The following is a 19,525-nucleotide window of genomic DNA, read 5'->3' as shown; positions in this document are numbered from 1 at the left end:
AATTTTTTTAAGTACGGATAAGCAAATGCTTCCTAAGTACTTGAGAATTCAAACTACCCTCCTATAAGTTTATTAGTTAAAATACATGCAATTGTTTTTATCTACGGCATTAAATTCAATGTATAATATTGGAATACAAATTTACCTGTATATTACTGCGTCTTACTTCCACGTACAACCAGTTATCTGTTGAAAACGCTATTGCCATTAAGGCAGCAGCCACGATAGCTGTAATAGTCGCTATAGACAAAGTTACCGCCGAGCAAGGCATTTCTACAACCTTCAAAAGACTATTTAAGATAAAAAAAGGAGGTACGCAAACACAATCACAACACAATAATTCTTGCTTAGTTCACCTAAACAGCATTTTCGTGAACACTTTACGCAACGGGGAACACGACAGCACTCTCACGAAATAATAAAAACTCATATAAATGCGGTCATCGCCTGCAGCGTACCAAGATCGCGCGCGTTACTTCTTTGCCTACTTCGAAGTGACTTGTGTTGCCGCTCTCTTGCGGATGTGAAACTTTAGAAAATGAATGAGCGCACCCAGCGGATGGAATGCGATTCAAAAACCGGTTCCAAAAATGATACCAGATGTAACAGGTCTTATAAAGTGTTGCTGTAGTTTAATTAAAATATTATATTTTCCTAACTAGTTTACCGATTCCCTCCTTCCTTCCTTTACTATCACAATTTTGTTTTCTAAAGGATTGATATATTATTAAAAGTGTTTTAAATTATCTGGTGCGATGATATAAACTAAATACTTTGATAATTGACACCATGATCTATCAAATGTCAACTATCAACTAACAATTTGTGGGATGTTTAATCGGCATTTTGTTGTTGTATTTTTCGACACTGTGTTTGAAATACTTGTAAATTATAAAAAATTAAATAAATCAAAAACTTAAAATAAAATAGTAGTAAATACTAGAACAAAAATGGGTGAAAATCAAGATTTTGAAAAGTATGATAAAATTCTTACATCAATTTTAGAAGGGGAAAAGTCAATTATTGGTTTCCTTTCTGCTATATTTGGCTTTCTAGCCAGACGGTAAGTCTAAAAAAGCTAATTTAAAATAGTTGTTGAATTTATTTATTGATTGTGTGATGCACATTTTCAGAACTGATTTCTACTACACACCAGAAGGTCCATATGAGAATATGGGTTTTCCACCTGGAGTCGCTGAAGAACTGGTTGTGAAAGTTTTACGTAAATGTGACCCAAAGAACTGGAAACTATCTCAAGCTGAAGAAAATGATTTGAGCAATGAGATAATGTGTTCAACTGTTGCTCAGGAAGTTGAAATTGTTGATGAACAAGATAATTTCAGAGAACAAAAAATTGTTATAGATAAGGCAGTTCAAAAAGCACGGGAAAAAAAAAGTGTTCCAATAATACCAGATGATTATAAACCTCCAGTCATTCCAGTGCAAAATAGTGAATCCTACAATGGAGCTGTGAGAGATAAATATACTTGGTCCCAAACAATTATGGATCTAGGTAACTGTTATTTTCTATTATTTTTGAATTCCAATATACAAATATCTTAACACTTACGGTTTTATTTTAGATGTTATCATAAACCTGCCTGCAAATGTAAGATCATCAAAGGACTTGAAAGTCACAATAAATCCTGGAGATATTTCTGTTATAACCAGAAACCAAGATATTATTATAAAAGATTTACTTCCTTTTAAAATAAAAACACTAGAAAGCCTTTGGAGTATTAGTGAAGGAAGGCTTTTATTACATTTAGGTAAGTAATGTCTCTAAAACTGATTATGTATGGCTAGGATTACATTGAATTAAAATATTGAAATTAAATTATATTCTTTTTCATTCTAATTAGAGATATAGTGGGCATTCAACAATGAATTTTATTATAGTATAAACTTTATCTTTTCAGAAAAAGTGCAAGAACGTTGGTGGGACAGATTATTAAATAATGAAGAACCAATAAATTTAGACAAAATTGATTGCTCAAGATCTTTAAATGAATTACCAGAAGATCACATTGCAAAGGTATTTTTTAATCATCCTCTCAAATTACATTATATCTTGATGCTGCAAGATTTCATTATATTTATAAGTCTACATATAAACTATTATTTGTAAATAATCAGTTAAAAAATTAGATCCACTCAACTAATGCAAATTATTATACTATATAAAGCTGAAATTAGCCTTATCATAGTCTTATGATTTTTAATATGTTAAAAGTCTAATCCCAAATTCTGATTATAAAAAAAGGTTGTTGTGCTTAGGATTTACTTTTGTATTACAGGTAAGAGAATTACAATGGAATCAAGAACAAAAAATGAAAGGACTACCAACTAGTGATGAAATCAAGAATATAGAGCTATTGAAAAAAGCATGGAATAGTCCAGGATCGCCATTTTTAGGCAAGGATTTTGATCCAAATGTTCTTTATAAACCATAAATTAATAAACCTGTGTTTTTTTATTGTTTTAATTAACCAAATAAGACAATTTATCCTATAGATTTATTTTCTTTAATCAGTCTGGGCAAAGATTGAGTACTGAATACTTTGATTTGACTGATGACACAGGACAGTTGACATTGTCATATTATCACATAACACATTACATATATGTCTCCTTTTTTATTTTTTACAATGAGATTCCGGTAGACCTATACTCTTCAGTGAAATGCGGTCTTTACTTGCTCTTTCAGTAATTTCAAAGTATGTAATACAAATCAGTATTAATTAATTTTGAAATAAATATTTAAAGGTTTGCTATTAGTGATAAAACAAACTTGATATAGATTCTACTTAGATAATAACTATCAATTATTACCTAGCATAGTAGTCTGTGCAGAAGCGGCGAAACTCAAGATTTTGAACAGTCAACAGTATGATCAGATTCATAAATCATTTTAGGAAGGGGAAAAGTCAATTATAGCTTTCCTTTCTGATATATTTGGCTTTCCAGCCTGACGGTAAGTCTATGAAAGCTAATTTAAAAGAGGTGTTTAATTTAGTTAATTGTGTGATGTACATTTTCAGAACTGACTTTTACTACACACCAGAAGGTCCATATAAGAATATGGGCTTTCCATTTGGAGTTATTGAAGAAAGAATTAAAAACTATCTGAAGCCGAACAAAATGATTTAACCAATGAGATAATGTGTTCAAGTGTTGCTACTTGCTCAGGAAGTTGAAATTGTTGATGAACTACGTGATAATTTCAGAGAACACCCTACAGAAGAAACTGTTTCTGTTAGAACTAAAAACCAATATATTATTATAAAAATTAATTTCCTTTAAAAATTAAAATACTAGAAAGCCTTTGGAGAATTGAGTGAAGTGAAGAAATACTTTTAACACAATTAGGTAAGCAATCTCTCTAAAATGAATTATGCATGGCTAGCATTACATTGAATTTAAATATTGAAATTACTTTATATTTATTTTCATTATATCTTGAGATATAGTCAGCGTTCAACAATGAATATAAATTTTATCTTTTTAGAAAAAGCGCAATGAGGAACCAATCAATTTTGTCTAAAGTATGTTATATCAAGTTTTTTAAATGAATTACAAGATCTCATTGCAAAGATAATCTTTGCTTATTAATTTTTGTTTCAATTGTATGTACTGCTACTGAAATGGAATGATCATAGAATCATCCTCTCAAATTACATATCTTAATGCAGCAAGATTTTATTGTATTTATAGTCTACTCATAAATTTTTATTTGTAAAAAATCAAGTAAACAATAAGATCAATTCAATTAATACTGTTTAGTATTCTTCCAGAAGCACAAGTCCCCTAGGCACTTCACAGGCTTCATGAAATGATCACACTGTTTTGAGGATTTCTGTGTGTTGGTTAACCGCAGCCACACATTCCAGGACTATGTGGGTAGTCACCCATTTACTCTTTGCTGAAACAGCCTCTGCAGAGGGCTGTCTGTCTACAGATAGCGGATACGGGGCAATAGGCATCAAACCAAAGCCTTCTCCTTGCAAGCTCATTGAATACATTAAAAGTGTAATCCCAAACTGATTATAAAAAAACTTCATTGTGCCTAGGATTTATTTTTGTTTTACAGGTAAGAGAACTACAATGGAATCAAGAACAAAAAGTGAATGAACTACTACCACTAATGAAATGTAGTGATGAAATCAAGAATGTAGAGCTATTGAAAATTGCATGGAATATCTTATTTAAATCCAGATAAGACAATTTTTCCTACAGTTTTATTTTCTTCAATAAGTCTGTGGGCCTCCCGTATGTTTACTGCATTAATAGGAGCAATAACCTTAGTCAAAGTTGACTTTAGTTTTCCATTATCTAACATTTTAGAAACCTCCTCTAATATTTCTGTATGTCTGCACTTATCATCTGTATTATAAACAATTCTAGTAAACATCATTTCTGAGACAAGAGTAATGCTTTTAGCTTTTAATGGCTTTAAATCCACCAGGCCACTGCTGTCAACAACTAGACAAATTTTGCCCTGGGGCTTAATAAGCGTCATAAGACTGTCCCAGTAGTTGTATGGGTCATAATTAACCAATATAAAATCGACTTCTGATATTTTATTTTCTTGCAACTGCTCAACTAAATTTTGTGTGTGATTCAGTACAATATGAGCACCATTCTCTTTTGAGAACTTCATACTTTCCGGCCTGGATGCTGTACCTATAACTTTAAGGCCAAGCAGATTAGCTAACTGACAAGCAACAGAACCTGCCCCACCTCCACTATTTATGATTAAAATTGACTTGCCCTTGTCTTTCTCTGTTATAGATAGTCTGTCAATTAATGATTCATAGGCAGTCACTGATGTTAGTGGCATGGCAGCTGCTTCTTCAAAAGAAAGATTTTTTGGTTTTTGTGCAACATGTATTTCTTCCAAAGCAACATATTGAGCATTAGTGCCATTTCTTCTTATATCAGCAGTAAAGAATACTTGATCGTCTACTTTAAACTTTTTGACTGCTTCACCTACTGCAGTTATAATGCCTGCCCCATCAAAGCCCAATATTCGTGGCTCTTTCTCTATTAGAGGTTTTGGAGCTCGCAGCTTTGTATCAATTGGGTTAATAGCAGTAGCTTTAACTTCTATTAAAACTTCACTTTGTTTTGGAACTGGAACACTTACCTCCAAATCCATAAGGCTATTTATATCAGAAATTGGCAAGTACTTAAACAGACCAACAGCTTTCATATTTTTTGAGATATTTGCGGCCATTTTAATGAAAGAATAAGTAACAAATAACTATATAAAGATTCAATAATACGATAACCTAGCCTGACCGCTGACGATAAAAAATCATCAAGTCACTGTAGGAAAAATACCTGTTTATAATAACCTATTGCAAATATAAAACGAATACAATTTTAAATTTATCAATTATGTCATTTAGATAATGAATCGCAGTAAAAACTTCAACTCTTATTCTATCATAGTTCTAAAAGTAGATATTTTACAATTTCGTATGTGTACGGCGTTATGAAAAAGTACATTGACGTTTTTTTTATTTGTCGGTTTCTAAGCCCTAAAAGTTAGAACCTAGGAATACCTATTTCAAGAGGTAAAGGTCATTAGACTATGTAATGACCAATAGGTAAATAGTTTTATCGTCTGTATTTTTAGTGTAAAATGCAATGTCAACTGTATACTTTGATTTTTACAATCAATTTCACCGCCTCTATTAAAAAAATTAAATCATTTATAAATTAACACCGATGACTGAAGAGTTATCTAAATACGTTACGAGTCTTCTCTCTAAATTGTTAACAAATTACAAACGAATCTTTATTCTTGTGCTGTAAATGGCCAAATGGTCTCTCAGAAATTCCCTAGGAGGCCCTCACCAAGCGGATGGGGGCATGGGCCAAAGCGCGATTCTTTAAAGCGACGGTCATGTTGGGATTGTTGGGAAATGAAAGGCATTACGCAAAGTATCTATTTATGGGTTCAAGTTTTATTCGGTTTTAGTTTAAACGAATATAAAATTAGTAAAGTAAACCACATGGATCCTATTCTTACGATGTGTTCGTACTTCAATAAAGTTCCAAAATCAGGAACGTTATATACAATAGCAAAAAACTGTGTTTGGCGTATTTTTGAAATTTCCCCAATAAAAACAATATTCTTTCCCCCTATTCTAACCCTAACTCGGTAGATAAACCTCTAAATCTAGGGGGAAATCCTATGATCTGGCAACACTTATTTGTAGTTGTCATTACTCATTGCATTATATTGACAGCGTTCTACACGGTTACTGTAAACGTGCTGTCAATTATGAAAGACAGAATGTATTTTAATTTACTGACGGTGGACATCACCATAACAAAGATGGCGCTGATCTCAATAATCAAAATTAAAAATATTATAAATTACATTTTAATTTAAGTAATAAATATGTATAAACCACCACCAACAATGTTTAAATTTTAGCATTTTATTAATATCGGTTCCATATTAACCATAATACACTATCCTATGTATATATATAATATAAATAGGTATATATATATTTAGAATCGGATATTTCATTATTTGTTTGATATGCAAACTGATATATTATGAGGCATATCCTTATGTTCAAGCAGTTAAAACAACAAAGTTTCATTATTAAACTTAGCTTGCGTAAAATTTTTATTTTCGATGATTCCACAATTTTTTTTTTTATAATGTTATGTGATGACGCTGTTTGCTTTTAAATAGTTATAATAAACAAATATTTTAAAAATATTTTTATGCATGTTATTCTAAATGTAAATATGCTATATTTATATAAGAAAAGCATTATTGGATGCATTGTGTTGGGTCAATTACATTCTCACAAGGTCCATTTCATCCGTTCGTTTCAATCACGACAATGAATATGACTTGAGGCAATCAATTTCAATATTAAGGCGATAAGTACAGGACGTTTAGAACGATTCTTATTTCTTGTAATATTACAGTTAGATATAAATAATTTGCCCTTTTAAATTTTTTGTATCCTTAACAAAAAAGCTAAATTTAAAGGAAATATATAAAGATTGTAGATGACGATTGAGTCAATTATTAAAGATTTCGTTTTTACAGAAGGACCAAAACTATGGTGTGACCTATTTTGGAGCATTTTGGTGAATCCTAGACATTAAAATCTTCTAAATGAGAGAATATCTTCTTGTTAAAAAGTGCTTTAAGTGGAACGCTCATAATAAAAAAAGGAGCTAAAAAAGTTGAGCATCAGTCCTTCTACAAGGTAACAAAATAATTGATGCATACAAAATAATATTAGATAAATAAAATTAAAATTAAACATTAATGCCAGTCAACTGTTAAACATATGTTTAAATTTAATCAATTTAGAAATAAAATATCCCGTAAACGCCTGTCTGTAAACCGCCTTAAGACCTTAGCATAGAACATTTCGCAGTATGCTGAACAAGCACTAAATAGTATTTGTCAGCGTCGTGTCACAGTTGTGTTATAAACGTGTAAATAGAAAGAATTGATTATTAATTTAAATGGTTATGTGAAGAGCGGAACAATGACGACATTCGGGAGATGGACTATGTTTGAAAGTGGAATGCGAAATATACAGGTTAGTATGTTTGTTATTTCAAATATCGAATGTCACAAGTATAAGCCATCGTGTTCTAATTCCTTATTTAAATTTCATGTGTTGTAGTAGGAATCATTTTTTCCTTTAAATTTTCGATTATCTTAATGGTTTTTATTTTATTTTTATTATGGCAATAGTTTTAACTTTATACTCGTTGATGGTTTGAACGACTTTTAGGAATTTTTGCAGTAAAAAGCTTGATTGATATTTAAAATATGCAAATGTAATATTTTTTTTCTAATAATAAAACTTTTGTGTGAAAACGACACCAAAAACATCTTTTAATTTCCCTTTATCGACGTTTTTTTGGTTTCATTTATATGAACCACCTTTTAATATTTCAGTTATGCATCTGCAATCGCTTTGATACAGATTGCAGCCAGATGTATACAGTTCATCAATATTTATCACCTGGCCGCTACGAATTAAAAGCAGAGCAATAATTTTTATCTACTCGATCATAAACAAAATAAATTTTAGTTTATTACGCCTCTCATGGAATTCTTGAATTTTGGCAAACAAAAAGTCGACCATTTCAACAGTAATCCTCAAAATTTAGGCCATTTACTTAAAATCATAAAACCAAACCATATATCTGTGAAAACCGTATAAACTCCCTTTAATTTTTAAAATTTTCTTATTCATACAGAGATAACAATACCAGGGGGACCTTATTTTATAAAAATATCTTTATCGTAATTATTAACTGTGCTTATGTTATAAATGTGTATTCCTTTTCTGGTGTGTAATGTAATTGTATAGATATTGTATAATAAGTAGCTGTAGGAATACTGATAGCCGAATCGATAAATATTTTTTGTGTATTCATTGATTTGAATCTGGAATAACTTATGGAACAGATCAAGTTTCATTAAAATCGGTTCATTAGTTTCTATCGATGCATTTCTGGAAATGTTTTATATAATGTTGTCTAACTGAACGTTTGTTTTGTTATTGAAACGCAATTTGCTTATAATTTTTACGGTTACCTTAGTGGACAGTCTTGGCCTAATGGCTTCAACTTGCTCCCCTTAACCCTGGGGTCGTTCGTTCGAATCAATGGGCTTTACTTTCTTTGAGCTCAATCAAACACTCGCTCCCACGATGAAAGATAACATCGTAAATAAATCAGCGTGTCTGTTTTATTCTATTCTAGTCAAATCTACGCCGATCACCATATTGCATATTAGGAAATATCGAACGAAACTGAATAGAGCGTACCAATTCTTAAAAGGCCGGCAGCGCGCTTTCGATCTGCCGTCTATGGGCGGCAGTATCACTTAACGTCAGGTGAGCCTCCTGCCTGTTTGCCTTCTGCAACATAAATAAAAACAGAAATCTGAGGCGATGTTCTAGGTTGGAGTTGTTTTATAATTTTCCATTATTGACTTGTATGCTACGTCATTATTACCTAAGTAAAATTATTTATATATTTTAAAAAAGCACACTACAAAACACATACAGAGAACACACAATACATGCATGTGCATCAATGACATGTATGTATTTAAACATACAATTATAAAATAAACAATACAGTAAAAAGTGTCAATTAACTAAATTTAAAATTTAATATATGTCTTCTTTGCAATTTATCAATGATATATTTGATAATACAATTTAAATTTCGTTTTATTAAGACCTAATATTACAGGTCTATAGTTCGGTATAAAATAATTTTTAAGGCTATTTAAGAGTCCAAGAATTTGTTAATTTTACATGTGTAAAATAATAATACAGTTTTAATGGATGCAGATAATTGTCAAACGCGTTCCGGCTGAATTCACTTTAATACCAAAACGCGAAAACGTTGTTGAAGTGAGTTCGCTAGTGAACATTATAATGGATATTTATAGAAAACAGATGCTGCGTGGCCAAATTGATTTTTGTTCCAAGAATGATCATGCTGTCTTACTTGGTACTGATCTCATAATAAAAATACAGCGAACTCGCCTTGCCTACAAAATAAAACGGCAAAAAACTTAAAAACTCAGTTATTTGCTCATCAATATGCAAGTACCAAATTCCAATCTTAATTAGAAGGGTAGGCATGCGTAGGCGCATCCGAGGCTGCAAAGTTAGGTGGCTCGCCCACTTTTCCTTTCTGCCACGTTCACCGTTCCAGATTACGTCATTTGCTACTGCACAATGCCTGAAGCGTAGGCGGTCAAATCTAGCTCACTATGATGCACGTTGGTCCATTCACAAATAGAACTCCACAACAGGAAAGTACGTATTTAGAAGGCATTTTTTCTAGTTTTTTCTATTATTTATTCTGTATCTATAATTTATTTATTAGTAAAAGCTTCTCAAAGCTCGTAACTCTGATACATTGGTAAAAGTTCAATAGTATACAATTTTTAATGGGACAACCAGTTAAACTATTAAATCCTAAGAACTTATAATTATGATTATATCCATCAACGTTCCTCGGGTAAGATTCAGTGGGTTAGTGCTAAGTTATAACTCCCGTATGTCGTAATTAAATTGTATTCTAAAACAAATTCTGAATTTTCTGACTCTATAACCATTATAGCTACAATTTGGACATACAACTCGACTAAAACTATAGGAAAACTTGTGAATGTCGCTCACTTGGTGAAATTATGATTAAACTAATGTAGTTATTAAATCCCTTTGCATTTCCTAAGTACAAAAATTGTAAGTAAAAAGGACAGCTAATAGCATGTTTTAAGGTGGTGTATTGGGGAAACAGATTAAATATTTTTAGAAAAAAAAATTAATCAACTAATCATTAACTAATTCTACAATTAATTTTTGTCTTCATAATTAATCAAGATAAAACTAAGGGTCAATCAAAACCTTAACAAATAAAGAAGTCAGGTACACGTGTCTACATTTGCATAGATTCCATCAATTACGTTCAATATAAAGACTGCCTTGGCTTCGCAAGAGACAAAAGAACGTATTATTTAAAGAAAACAAAAGCTTTGCAAACTCGAGAATATTTAAATTAAGAATATCGGGTCTAGTCTACGGCTATTAAGTTTTGAAACAAGGCACGTATTGTTCATATTTGTTCAGGTGTGCATTGTTCGATGTTATGAGTTCAAATGAATGAGCTCCGGCCGGGGATTTTTGCGTATATTATCTGTAGTACTGCGCATGTGCACTCGATAACCGCACTACGCGTCTGTGGCACGTGTCAGCAAAGGATGAAGGAGGCTGCGTGGTTTGAGATCGTAGTGGGACGTAGAAAACCGTGGGGTGAGCTTGCGCGCGGGTTTGAACTTAAAGCGCTTTTGCCGCTATTACTTTTAAAAGCAAATATTAGCGCTTGATTATACTTTTGTTTTTGTTCGATATTTATGTATGACAAATAAGTAAATTTAATTTGTTGAAGTATATTTTCATAAATTATGTTGGGTGATAAAACTCTCGGGATCTATAAAAAAATCTTATGCTTTTAATGGCAGATAAATATATAAACACGACTTAAAAAGACACAGATTTTAGATGTGGACTTTGAACTTTGATCAAATTATAACAATCAACAGTTAACAGCTTCTAACAGTTCATTTATCATTATCAAGATTAGATGACTTTTATAAATATGTGATCCATTCGATCGATGGCTATTACAATAACCGCTGAAAGTCAAATCAGTGCTTTAAGAAATTACTCAGCGCTGTCTGCTTAAAGAGTTAACAAAGTTAGGGCTCCGGCGATCGCGGCATAACCCTACTCGACAGTCGACAGTCAAACGCTCGCGTCATCACAGACGGTCGCATCAACCAGTGTTTCTTTATCGTCTATTATCTTACGTATCACGCATTTATCGGTATCGTCATAGTTATTTAGTGCACATGAAAATTTTGTGTAGTGGATGTTAATAACAAGGTGTTGTGTTTCCTGTGACCGTCGCCGGGCGGAGTTGAGGCCGTAGTGGCTTATGGTTCAGGCAGAGGGGAGCGGCCGGCGCCGCTAGGAAAATGTCGATACCCCTCGGCCGGGAGACTGTACTCCCCACGCAGGTGAGTTTTACGCTTTTCTCGCTTTTCCGGAAGTGTAACGCGTAACGTCCGCTACTGATCAAACGTAGCTCGTAGCTTAGTAAATAATAGTTGGTTCTCATTTATCTTTGAGTGTCTGTATGTTTTATTGGTACACTACCCTAGATCACGGATGCGTTAAGTGAGTATGTTAAGGTTTATTTATCATATAATTTTTACCATACATTTTATTGTGTTAATAGTAAAAAATCTGTAAAGATATAGATAATTTCTGTGAAATCAGATAACATTATCTTTGGTGACTTAGGATTGTTTAATTGGTCATGACATATTAGATTTTGTGACGTTTTATTTGTGAAAGAATCTTGCTTGTATAATTAATATATATAATAATATTTATTTTCGTTTCAACGATAACGTACATGTTTCAAAATAATTCCCCCCATACCTTGACAGTTGACAACTTGGGGAGTGAAATACGCTTTAATACAAACCTAATTATTTTACAAATCCACTTGCTGTTAAATAATCTAGTAGGCTAGACTTATTACATTTAAAAAACGCCAAATGTACAATTGATATTTTTCCTATATTATTTTTAGCTTAGGTCATCTAACGTGTTTTATAACCTCTATCAGAAACATAGGCACAATTATTAGCAATACTTACATAGTTTATTCAATAAATAGTGGAAACATTAAACCTACAATCTTATCGTTTTATCGTAAGTGTTTGCAGAAAAATTGGATCATTCAAATAATCTTTACAAACTCTAGGTATAAAACTGTATAAAATATTTATTTTATGACTAAAATTGTGTTTTAATATTTTTTCCCACTTCTGGTGGTTATTATAAACATAAACACTGAAACTTGTTGTAATAAGTTTATAAACATAAGAAAATACATAAATTCTATATATTGTTACTTGTACTACTTCTAGTAGTTGCACCAACGCCAAATTCTGTCAGATCTACTCTGTACAACTTTCCCTTATTAATTAAGGCAGTCTTAAATAATCAATAAGTATTTCCGAATGTCTTTTTAAGGCCGGCAATGCACTTGTGAGGCCTCTGACAATGTGAGTGTCTATGCACAGCGGTATCACTTAACATAAGATGAGTCTAGTGCCCGTTAGCCTCCTGTTATATACAAAAATTAATATTTAAAATAAAATATGTTTATTATGGAACATAAGATACAAGTATCACTTATTCCACGTCATTAAATTTAAATAAGTAGACATCCTTACTCATCGGCAAAGAAGACAGAGGATGTAGGCCGAGAGAAAAAGCCAGTGTAAAAAACTCTCGGTACTCTTTTAAACAACAACTTTCTTATCAAACAAGAACTAGATAACTTATTTTACTTAGAATTGCTTAAGTAAAAACAATATATAAGCCCTAGTACCTAGTCAATTCTGGATTTGCTCGATATCTTATTACATATTAAACTCTTAACAAGTAACGGATAATTTAATCTGTGCATTTAATACCATCACTTTAAGACTTAAGTAGTCATTACATAGCCTAGTTTCAAAGACATTAAAATCTACGCATAAGCTATAACTTCTCGGTATTATTACTACAACTTCGAGAAGTTGAACAAACAGTAGATTTGTCTTGTCCATACTCTGTCTTTGGAACATTTTAAATTGTCTTAATTTACACCGAAAATGGCTAAGACAGTATTCGGCTTAACATTTCAGCTGGCGAGTTCAAGGCTCTATTGATCGTAGGAAGGCGGGTGCAAGGTTGTGCGGCTATTTCGGTTGTAATTTCAGCTTTCTCTGCGTTATTTTAGAAATGTTACTGTTACTATGTTTTCTCGTTTTCCTATGTGAAAGACAATCAAATTTAGAAGCGCGGTTACTGTTTATACCGCTAGCAAAAGCTAGCTTTCTGTATTATGTTATTTGTTTATGAGTTAATGCGTACTTTAATTACATTTATAGTTTAATTATGACTTTAAATTAGATTAAACTTGCTACAAGTTTAATGAAATATATAATAAACCGGTTTTTTTTGTAACATATTCCATTTTTATAGAATAACGTTAAATTTCACTAAATAAAATAGTCAAGAGTTTCTCTCGTCCCAAGGTTCCATACAATATTATAGTACACGGTACATTACACACATCACTGTTATGTGACTCACTCCAAGGTACTCTTCAGTGAAATGCGGACTTTGCTTATTCAGTAATTAAAAAGTATGTAACACATTCGATTCAAATATTAGCTCATTATGAAATAAATATGTAAACGTTTGCTTTACATATTTATTTATCTTGATATAAAATCTACTTAGATAATACATGGTATATATCAATTATTACGTAGTCTGTGCGGAAACTCAAAGTAGTCTGTGCGGAAAGCGGCGTGGCACTTATGATTAATGCTATTCGCTTAATTTATTCACAAACAAAATTTACCACCAACTTTTCATATCAAGATAGACTGTCGAACTATAATCACGTAACAATATTGTTAATGTTACAAAAAACGTAATTGACACTACATCGACCTCGAATCCCAGGATTATTGCTCCGCACAGACTAGCTGAGACAGTAATTCATTTCCAAAAATAGAGAATATGTCATAAGGAAAAGTCTAAAAAAAATGTACAGTGGTGTATTCTGTACATTTGCCGGTTTGGTAGATTCGGACTCGAGACAATTAAAAAAAATTATGGCAATAGTTTTAACTTTATGCCGACTCGAGACTTAGCTATGTATCTTTCCCGTATGTCGAAAACGTGTTGGATTTGATTAACGGTCATAGTGGTTAAACATTTTTGACATCTACCTCATATACTAATAAATCTGAATAATATAGAGTACATAAAAACTAGTTACTAGATTACGGAAGATAAAATTATTCATGAAAATGCTATTAGTCTTTGCTGAGAGATAAGCTAAAGTAATAGAAATTGCTTACTAAGCTATCCTGAAGCCATATCCTTATCAACTATTGTCTCCTAGCTTTAAAGGAAACGTTATACAATGACTTTCATATTGAGAAATCACTTTCTATTTGGAATAACATCTATTGACTATATTTTGTATGATTTTTATGGAAGTTTTTATAAACATCTGTAAAATATATTTTAACTAAATATTTTGATGTGAAATCAAATTATTACAGCTGTGAAGATGGTATATGTTTTTTTTTTTATAAATAAGGGAGTAAATTTATGTACTTTTTTATCGGTATAACACTAGAGTGGCTTCAGTGTGCGACACTCATTCCTGAGGTGGTAGGTTAGAAGTTAGAACCAGATCCCGGCTCTGGGAGATCCAGATCCAGATGTAAGAGGTTGCGCCACGGTTTTTTTTAAATCAAATATATTTGATACTCTGTTTATTGAACTGATTATTAGGAAATAATGTTCATTTACACAGTACTTAGTAATAAATCTAAAATAAACATTCTTTATAAACAATAATCAAGAGAGAAATTAGCTACTAGCCATTTTAAAATTCTACAGTAACAGCCATCTTGACTTTTAAATGGCAAATTATACAGACCTTGCAAGTTGCCGTGATTCCATAAATATTAAGACTCCAGCTTCCGAGATGCTGACTGTTCATTTAGGGTTAGACTTTAAATGATTATTTAAGGACTTTTCCGAATTTGAAATATGGAGTAATTTAATCAAGTATACTTTCAAGCTTTTGTTGTGTGTGTGTTGAATAAACAATGAATATGTTATTATGGTTAATTTTGTAAACAAAAACATTAATGTGATAAATCTAAACCATTAAGATCGCGACGATACTATTTCACTTGTAACATTTTTGTTTAACGCCTTGAACATATATCTTGCAATTTTATAATCTAGATTTGTTACTCTCTTCCACTTATGTCATATTATTCGAATAATAAATGTTTGATAGACATAAAAACGTTAGCAAATAACTGGTTCATTAATTCATTACCGGGTGTATCAATTTTTTTACCGTTATGTAAGTGTTTGTTTTGATAATATCCTTAGAAACAATCTCGCGCGTTCAACAAAACATCTATTAACCCAAATTTCTAATTTTTCGTCATCAATTAGTCGCTTTTAGTCAGTCACGATTTATTTTAAGAGAATAACTTCGCACAGTTGTTAAGTGGTTTTCTAAATGTCTACACATTATAATGAGTTTTAAAACTGCTTGGATGAAGGATGGATAGAATGCATTTTAAATTGTATTGGATGTTTAAGAAGTCCAACTAAACCTTTACAATTCCCATTTTTTATGGAACAGGAAGCCAACAGACAAGATTCTCATCTGATGTTAAATGATACACTCAATACAAGAGGGTTACGCGAGTGCGTAGCCGGCCGTAAAAAATGTATATTGTATAATTAATAACAGTGGTGGTGCAAGTAAAATACTCATTAAATCATATTAAGATCTTGCATGTGACCAATGGTCTTTATATCTATGTGTGTGTGTAAAACAATATGAGGAAATCTGCGTGCCTTAGACCCAAAAATTCGACGACCACGGCGTGTGTCAGGCAGAAGAGGCTGTCACATACTTGCCAATTAGATTGATAAATGTACATGAAACAGATAAAGTAATATTGCCCTAAAAAGATTGTAGCGTCACTGATTCATTTTTATTTTTTAAAACCTTAATAAGTTATTTATATACAAAATAAAAAAATAATAATTTAAACTAATTCACAGTAAATACTATTAGAAACAAGTCCTTGTTTTAATTTATCGCATTCCTCTTGATATCGACACTTTGATAACAATACGTACTGTTTAGGCTATCGACTCTTACAATGACAAACATTTATGTTAAAGCACCTATATTTTAGACTCTGACATTTGTTTTAATAACAGTAACGTTTTGAGTTGTGTAATAAGAATTTTAAGTTCACATGTGACAGGCCGAATCCAAATGTAATCCTTTATTGAATACAATATGTCTTCATAGATGTATCATTTTTGTGGCTTCGCACAACGTAAACTTGAACTATGGAAACTGTGATGATAGGGTGAGATTCAGAAGCGATTAGTCTCACTCCCGTCATAACTGAATTGCGTTTTTACGTACGGGTATTTCAACAACATTTTCAATTTATGTGGTAACACTTAGATTAGAACTTATACAATAACATAGATATAAAAAAGCAAGTTACATAACGTATTAGGCAACGGGCATCCTTATCGCTAACAAGCGATTTCTTCCAGGCAAGATACATTACGTCTGATATCAAGATGATACACAGTAAAGGAGGGATAGAATTCAGTTTAATGAGTGGGGATTGAAAGAGTTAGATTGTCACGGGAACGCAAATCAAAACTACCGCCAGAAAGCAACAAAATTTTGCTTTAAGTAACTAGGAGTTTTAGGGTTAAAAAGAACATTATACAGAAGTTGTAAAATGTGAATGGTCAAATTTATGCAAGTCCAAATCTGATGCATACATTTTGTAACGCATTACATTTGTACACGCTTCAACATATCAAGCTGCAGTTCAGTCAAATCTGAATAACACACATCAGCGTAATCAAGAAATTACGTTTTATTTATTTAGTTTTAAAATGTAGGTCAACGCAGTAATCCTGTCATTCTCTCTATACTATGTAAATAATGAATAATTTTAGAAAACAAAATCCTATCGTTAATTTTTTTACAGAGTTCTTGATATTGAAGAAGGAACATATGAAGTAAATTACGATTTTCCTTGAGTTATGTTCACACACATTTGAGCGTAGAATGTGGCCGGTTTTGACCAATTAGTAAAAACCGGTGCATCACATTTCGCGTGCGTGATTTCATGGAACTATCTTCGAGTGGAGCATTGTGAAACGTCCTCGGCGGCGTCCTTTTGCTGCATTTGGACTCGGTCCATATTTGGATAGATTTTCAAACCATATTTGGATAATAACCAATTCCCGGGCATTCGATTGTCTCGCCCTGTTTGGAAACTGCCGTTTTTTGCTATTATTTAGACCCTATTTATAGTCAAGAATCTCTGATACGTCGATAGGTATTTAATAAGATTTGTTGTTTTTATTTAGGATAAGAATTCAAAGGTCGCAATGTTTTGTTGCCTACCGAATTCAAAGCAAAAATACCGAATTCAAAATCGAGACCGAGTCGTCCATCGAGATTTCTACAAAAATTGAATTCATATATACATATAAAATAAGTTTTATTTTAAAATCCCAAGACATCAATACAATTCGACTTGACGGCCGAGCGTACCAATTCTTAAAAGGCCGGCAACGCACTGACGAGCCCTCTGGCTTTGCATATATATCGATGAGCCTCCTGATGCCTCAAAAATCACCAAATGTAATAAATGAACAATAAATATTTATTATTCACTGCATGTAAGATTAACAATAGATCAAGCTAATACGCACAATGGTTTCAATCATTCCGCTCGTGTATAGCTTGGCGCTTGAATATAAATGACCCAGGCTTATTCCTAAAATCATATAGGGTAGCAAGTACCTGGCAAGCTCGTTGGCCGTCAGTTCCTTATACGGTAGCCAACGAGGCCATGGGCTTCGCTTTACCGCTTATACTTGAGTCTTTTAATTATCTTTGCAATAATACTATATAATATAAATGATATATGAGGATAAGATTCATTCTCAAAATGCCTTCTCTTGCGTAAATAAAGTACTTTCGGTGCATGAGCAGTTGCAGAGCAGTGTTGACAGAGTCACAAGCTGACTCTCATCCCAGGTCGTAAGTTCGAACTTTCTTCCTATATGCGCATTTAACGTTCGCTTGAACGGTGAAATAAAAAATCGTCAGGAAATCACCTCGCCTTAGACTCAAAAACACAGAAGTTTTATCATCCATTTGCCTATTAGATCTAAAAAGGTTGTATCGCCCTAATTTATTTAAATATTTACTTTGTAATTTAGTAATAATGATTTACGCTAAATTCAACCTGGATTAATAAAGATTAATTGATATTTTTTCTTGTACTATATATATACTTATATATGTTTTACTTAATTCGTATACGTACTACTTAAGAGTCCGTTATGAGAGTTAAACCAGCGCTTAAAGATATGCCCTCAGGTCGTCGGTTAACAAATAAAAAGGTAACTGAAGTGACCTGGTTCCTTATTTTCTGTGAATATTTTTATATAACCTTTTAAAAATTTATTTCAAAGCGATCAAGTGGTTTGACCCACAGAATCAAGTGGTGCTTTTATAGAATCTGTGACCAAGTTTTTGATATTTTATCTTGAACACAATTTGGGTCTGTATGAAAAATGAATATGAAAAATGTATTGTCTCGGTCAGGAAGAATTGTGAGTCCATAAACACCCTGATACCTTGTTAACCTTTATTGTAATTATTGGTAAAGGCCAGCAGTTATCTGTCACATATTACAGTTTCGACAGGCTTAATATTCACTTCCCAATGCACTGGTATTTATTGCACCATTGTCTCACATACCTTTGAGTCTTGAGTTTCTGATTTCTAAATTCTTTTGGGTTTTATTTATTCCTTTCAGTTAAGAAACCGATGTGAAATTTGCTCTTTAAAATCACACGAGTTGTAGATTTATAATTTAGTTTTTTTAACAATTGCAAAAGATTTAAATATATACCAGTATATATGTAAAAAGTAACATACGTAATAATATGTATTATACAGCAGTGTTGACCTAGTGGCTTCAGCGTGCGACGTAGGTTCGATCCCCGGCTGTGCAGCAATGGATTTTCTGTCTATGTGCGCATTTAACATTAGCTTAAACGGTGAAGGAAATCTTTGTGAGGAAACCGACTTGCCTTAGACCCAAAAAGTTGAAGGCGTGCGTCAGGCACAGAAGGCTGATCGCCTACTTGCTTGATCGAAATCTGAGGCCCAGACCTAAAAAGGTTGTAGCGCCATTGATTTATGTTTATTTTTAAATATGTCACAATAGTCTAGAATCATCATAGATGCTTCACATTGAATAGCT

General features: G+C 32.3%; 4 protein-coding genes across 7 annotated transcripts in view; 2 read left to right on the top strand and 2 right to left on the bottom strand.

Annotated features, from left to right (window-relative positions):
* LOC123712022 overlaps positions 1–554 on the bottom strand; it is a 32,777-nt gene extending 32,223 nt beyond the window's left edge. The window contains exon 1 of one of the 2 annotated variants that reach the window (XM_045664929.1): positions 146–554. In XM_045664929.1, the coding sequence (XP_045520885.1) occupies positions 146–271 (126 nt within the window). In that variant the 5' untranslated portion in view covers positions 272–554. The remainder of the gene's footprint in view (positions 1–145) is intronic. The other variant, XM_045664928.1, reaches the window with a different exon arrangement.
* Positions 555–840: 286 nt separating this feature from the next.
* Positions 841–2,474, top strand: LOC123711936 (nudC domain-containing protein 3). Its single transcript, XM_045664811.1, has 5 exons — positions 841–1,063; positions 1,134–1,513; positions 1,584–1,769; positions 1,920–2,035; positions 2,298–2,474. The coding sequence occupies exons 1-5, from the start codon at positions 951–953 to the stop codon at positions 2,451–2,453; spliced, it is 951 nt and encodes a 316-aa protein (XP_045520767.1). The 5' UTR covers positions 841–950; the 3' UTR covers positions 2,454–2,474.
* Positions 2,475–4,060: 1,586 nt separating this feature from the next.
* On the bottom strand, positions 4,061–5,551 carry LOC123711935 (zinc-type alcohol dehydrogenase-like protein SERP1785). Its single transcript, XM_045664810.1, has one exon. The coding sequence runs from the start codon at positions 5,234–5,236 to the stop codon at positions 4,202–4,204; it is 1,035 nt and encodes a 344-aa protein (XP_045520766.1). The 5' UTR covers positions 5,237–5,551; the 3' UTR covers positions 4,061–4,201.
* A 1,525-nt stretch (positions 5,552–7,076) lies between these two features.
* Positions 7,077–19,525, top strand: part of LOC123712127 (breast cancer anti-estrogen resistance protein 1) — a 75,858-nt gene continuing 63,409 nt past the window's right edge. Inside the window, exons 1-2 of one of the 3 annotated variants that reach the window (XM_045665095.1) lie at positions 7,077–7,247; positions 7,527–7,589. In XM_045665095.1, coding sequence (XP_045521051.1) covers positions 7,536–7,589 — 54 coding nt within the window. In that variant the 5' untranslated portion in view covers positions 7,077–7,247; positions 7,527–7,535. Of the gene's footprint in view, positions 7,248–7,340; positions 7,590–11,313; positions 11,606–19,525 lie in introns of those variants that run through there. The other 2 variants (XM_045665094.1, XM_045665096.1) reach the window with 2 other exon arrangements.

The sequence above is a fragment of the Pieris brassicae genome, chromosome 7, assembly GCF_905147105.1.
Source record: "Pieris brassicae chromosome 7, ilPieBrab1.1, whole genome shotgun sequence".
In the NCBI taxonomy this organism is placed as follows: Eukaryota; Metazoa; Arthropoda; class Insecta; order Lepidoptera; family Pieridae; genus Pieris; species Pieris brassicae.
This window is presented reverse-complemented; position numbering and strand designations above follow the sequence as displayed.

Coding starts and splice junctions, on each gene's coding strand:
- LOC123711936 (XM_045664811.1), top strand. CDS start 951: ATGGGTGAAAATCAAGATTTTGAAAAGTATGATAAAATTCTTACATCA. Junction 1,770..1,919: donor AAGGCTTTTATTACATTTAG/GTAAGTAATGTC, acceptor TTATCTTTTCAG/AAAAAGTGCAAGAACGTTGG. Junction 2,036..2,297: donor CAGAAGATCACATTGCAAAG/GTATTTTTTAAT, acceptor TTTGTATTACAG/GTAAGAGAATTACAATGGAA.
- LOC123711935 (XM_045664810.1), bottom strand. CDS start 5,236: ATGGCCGCAAATATCTCAAAAAATATGAAAGCTGTTGGTCTGTTTAAG.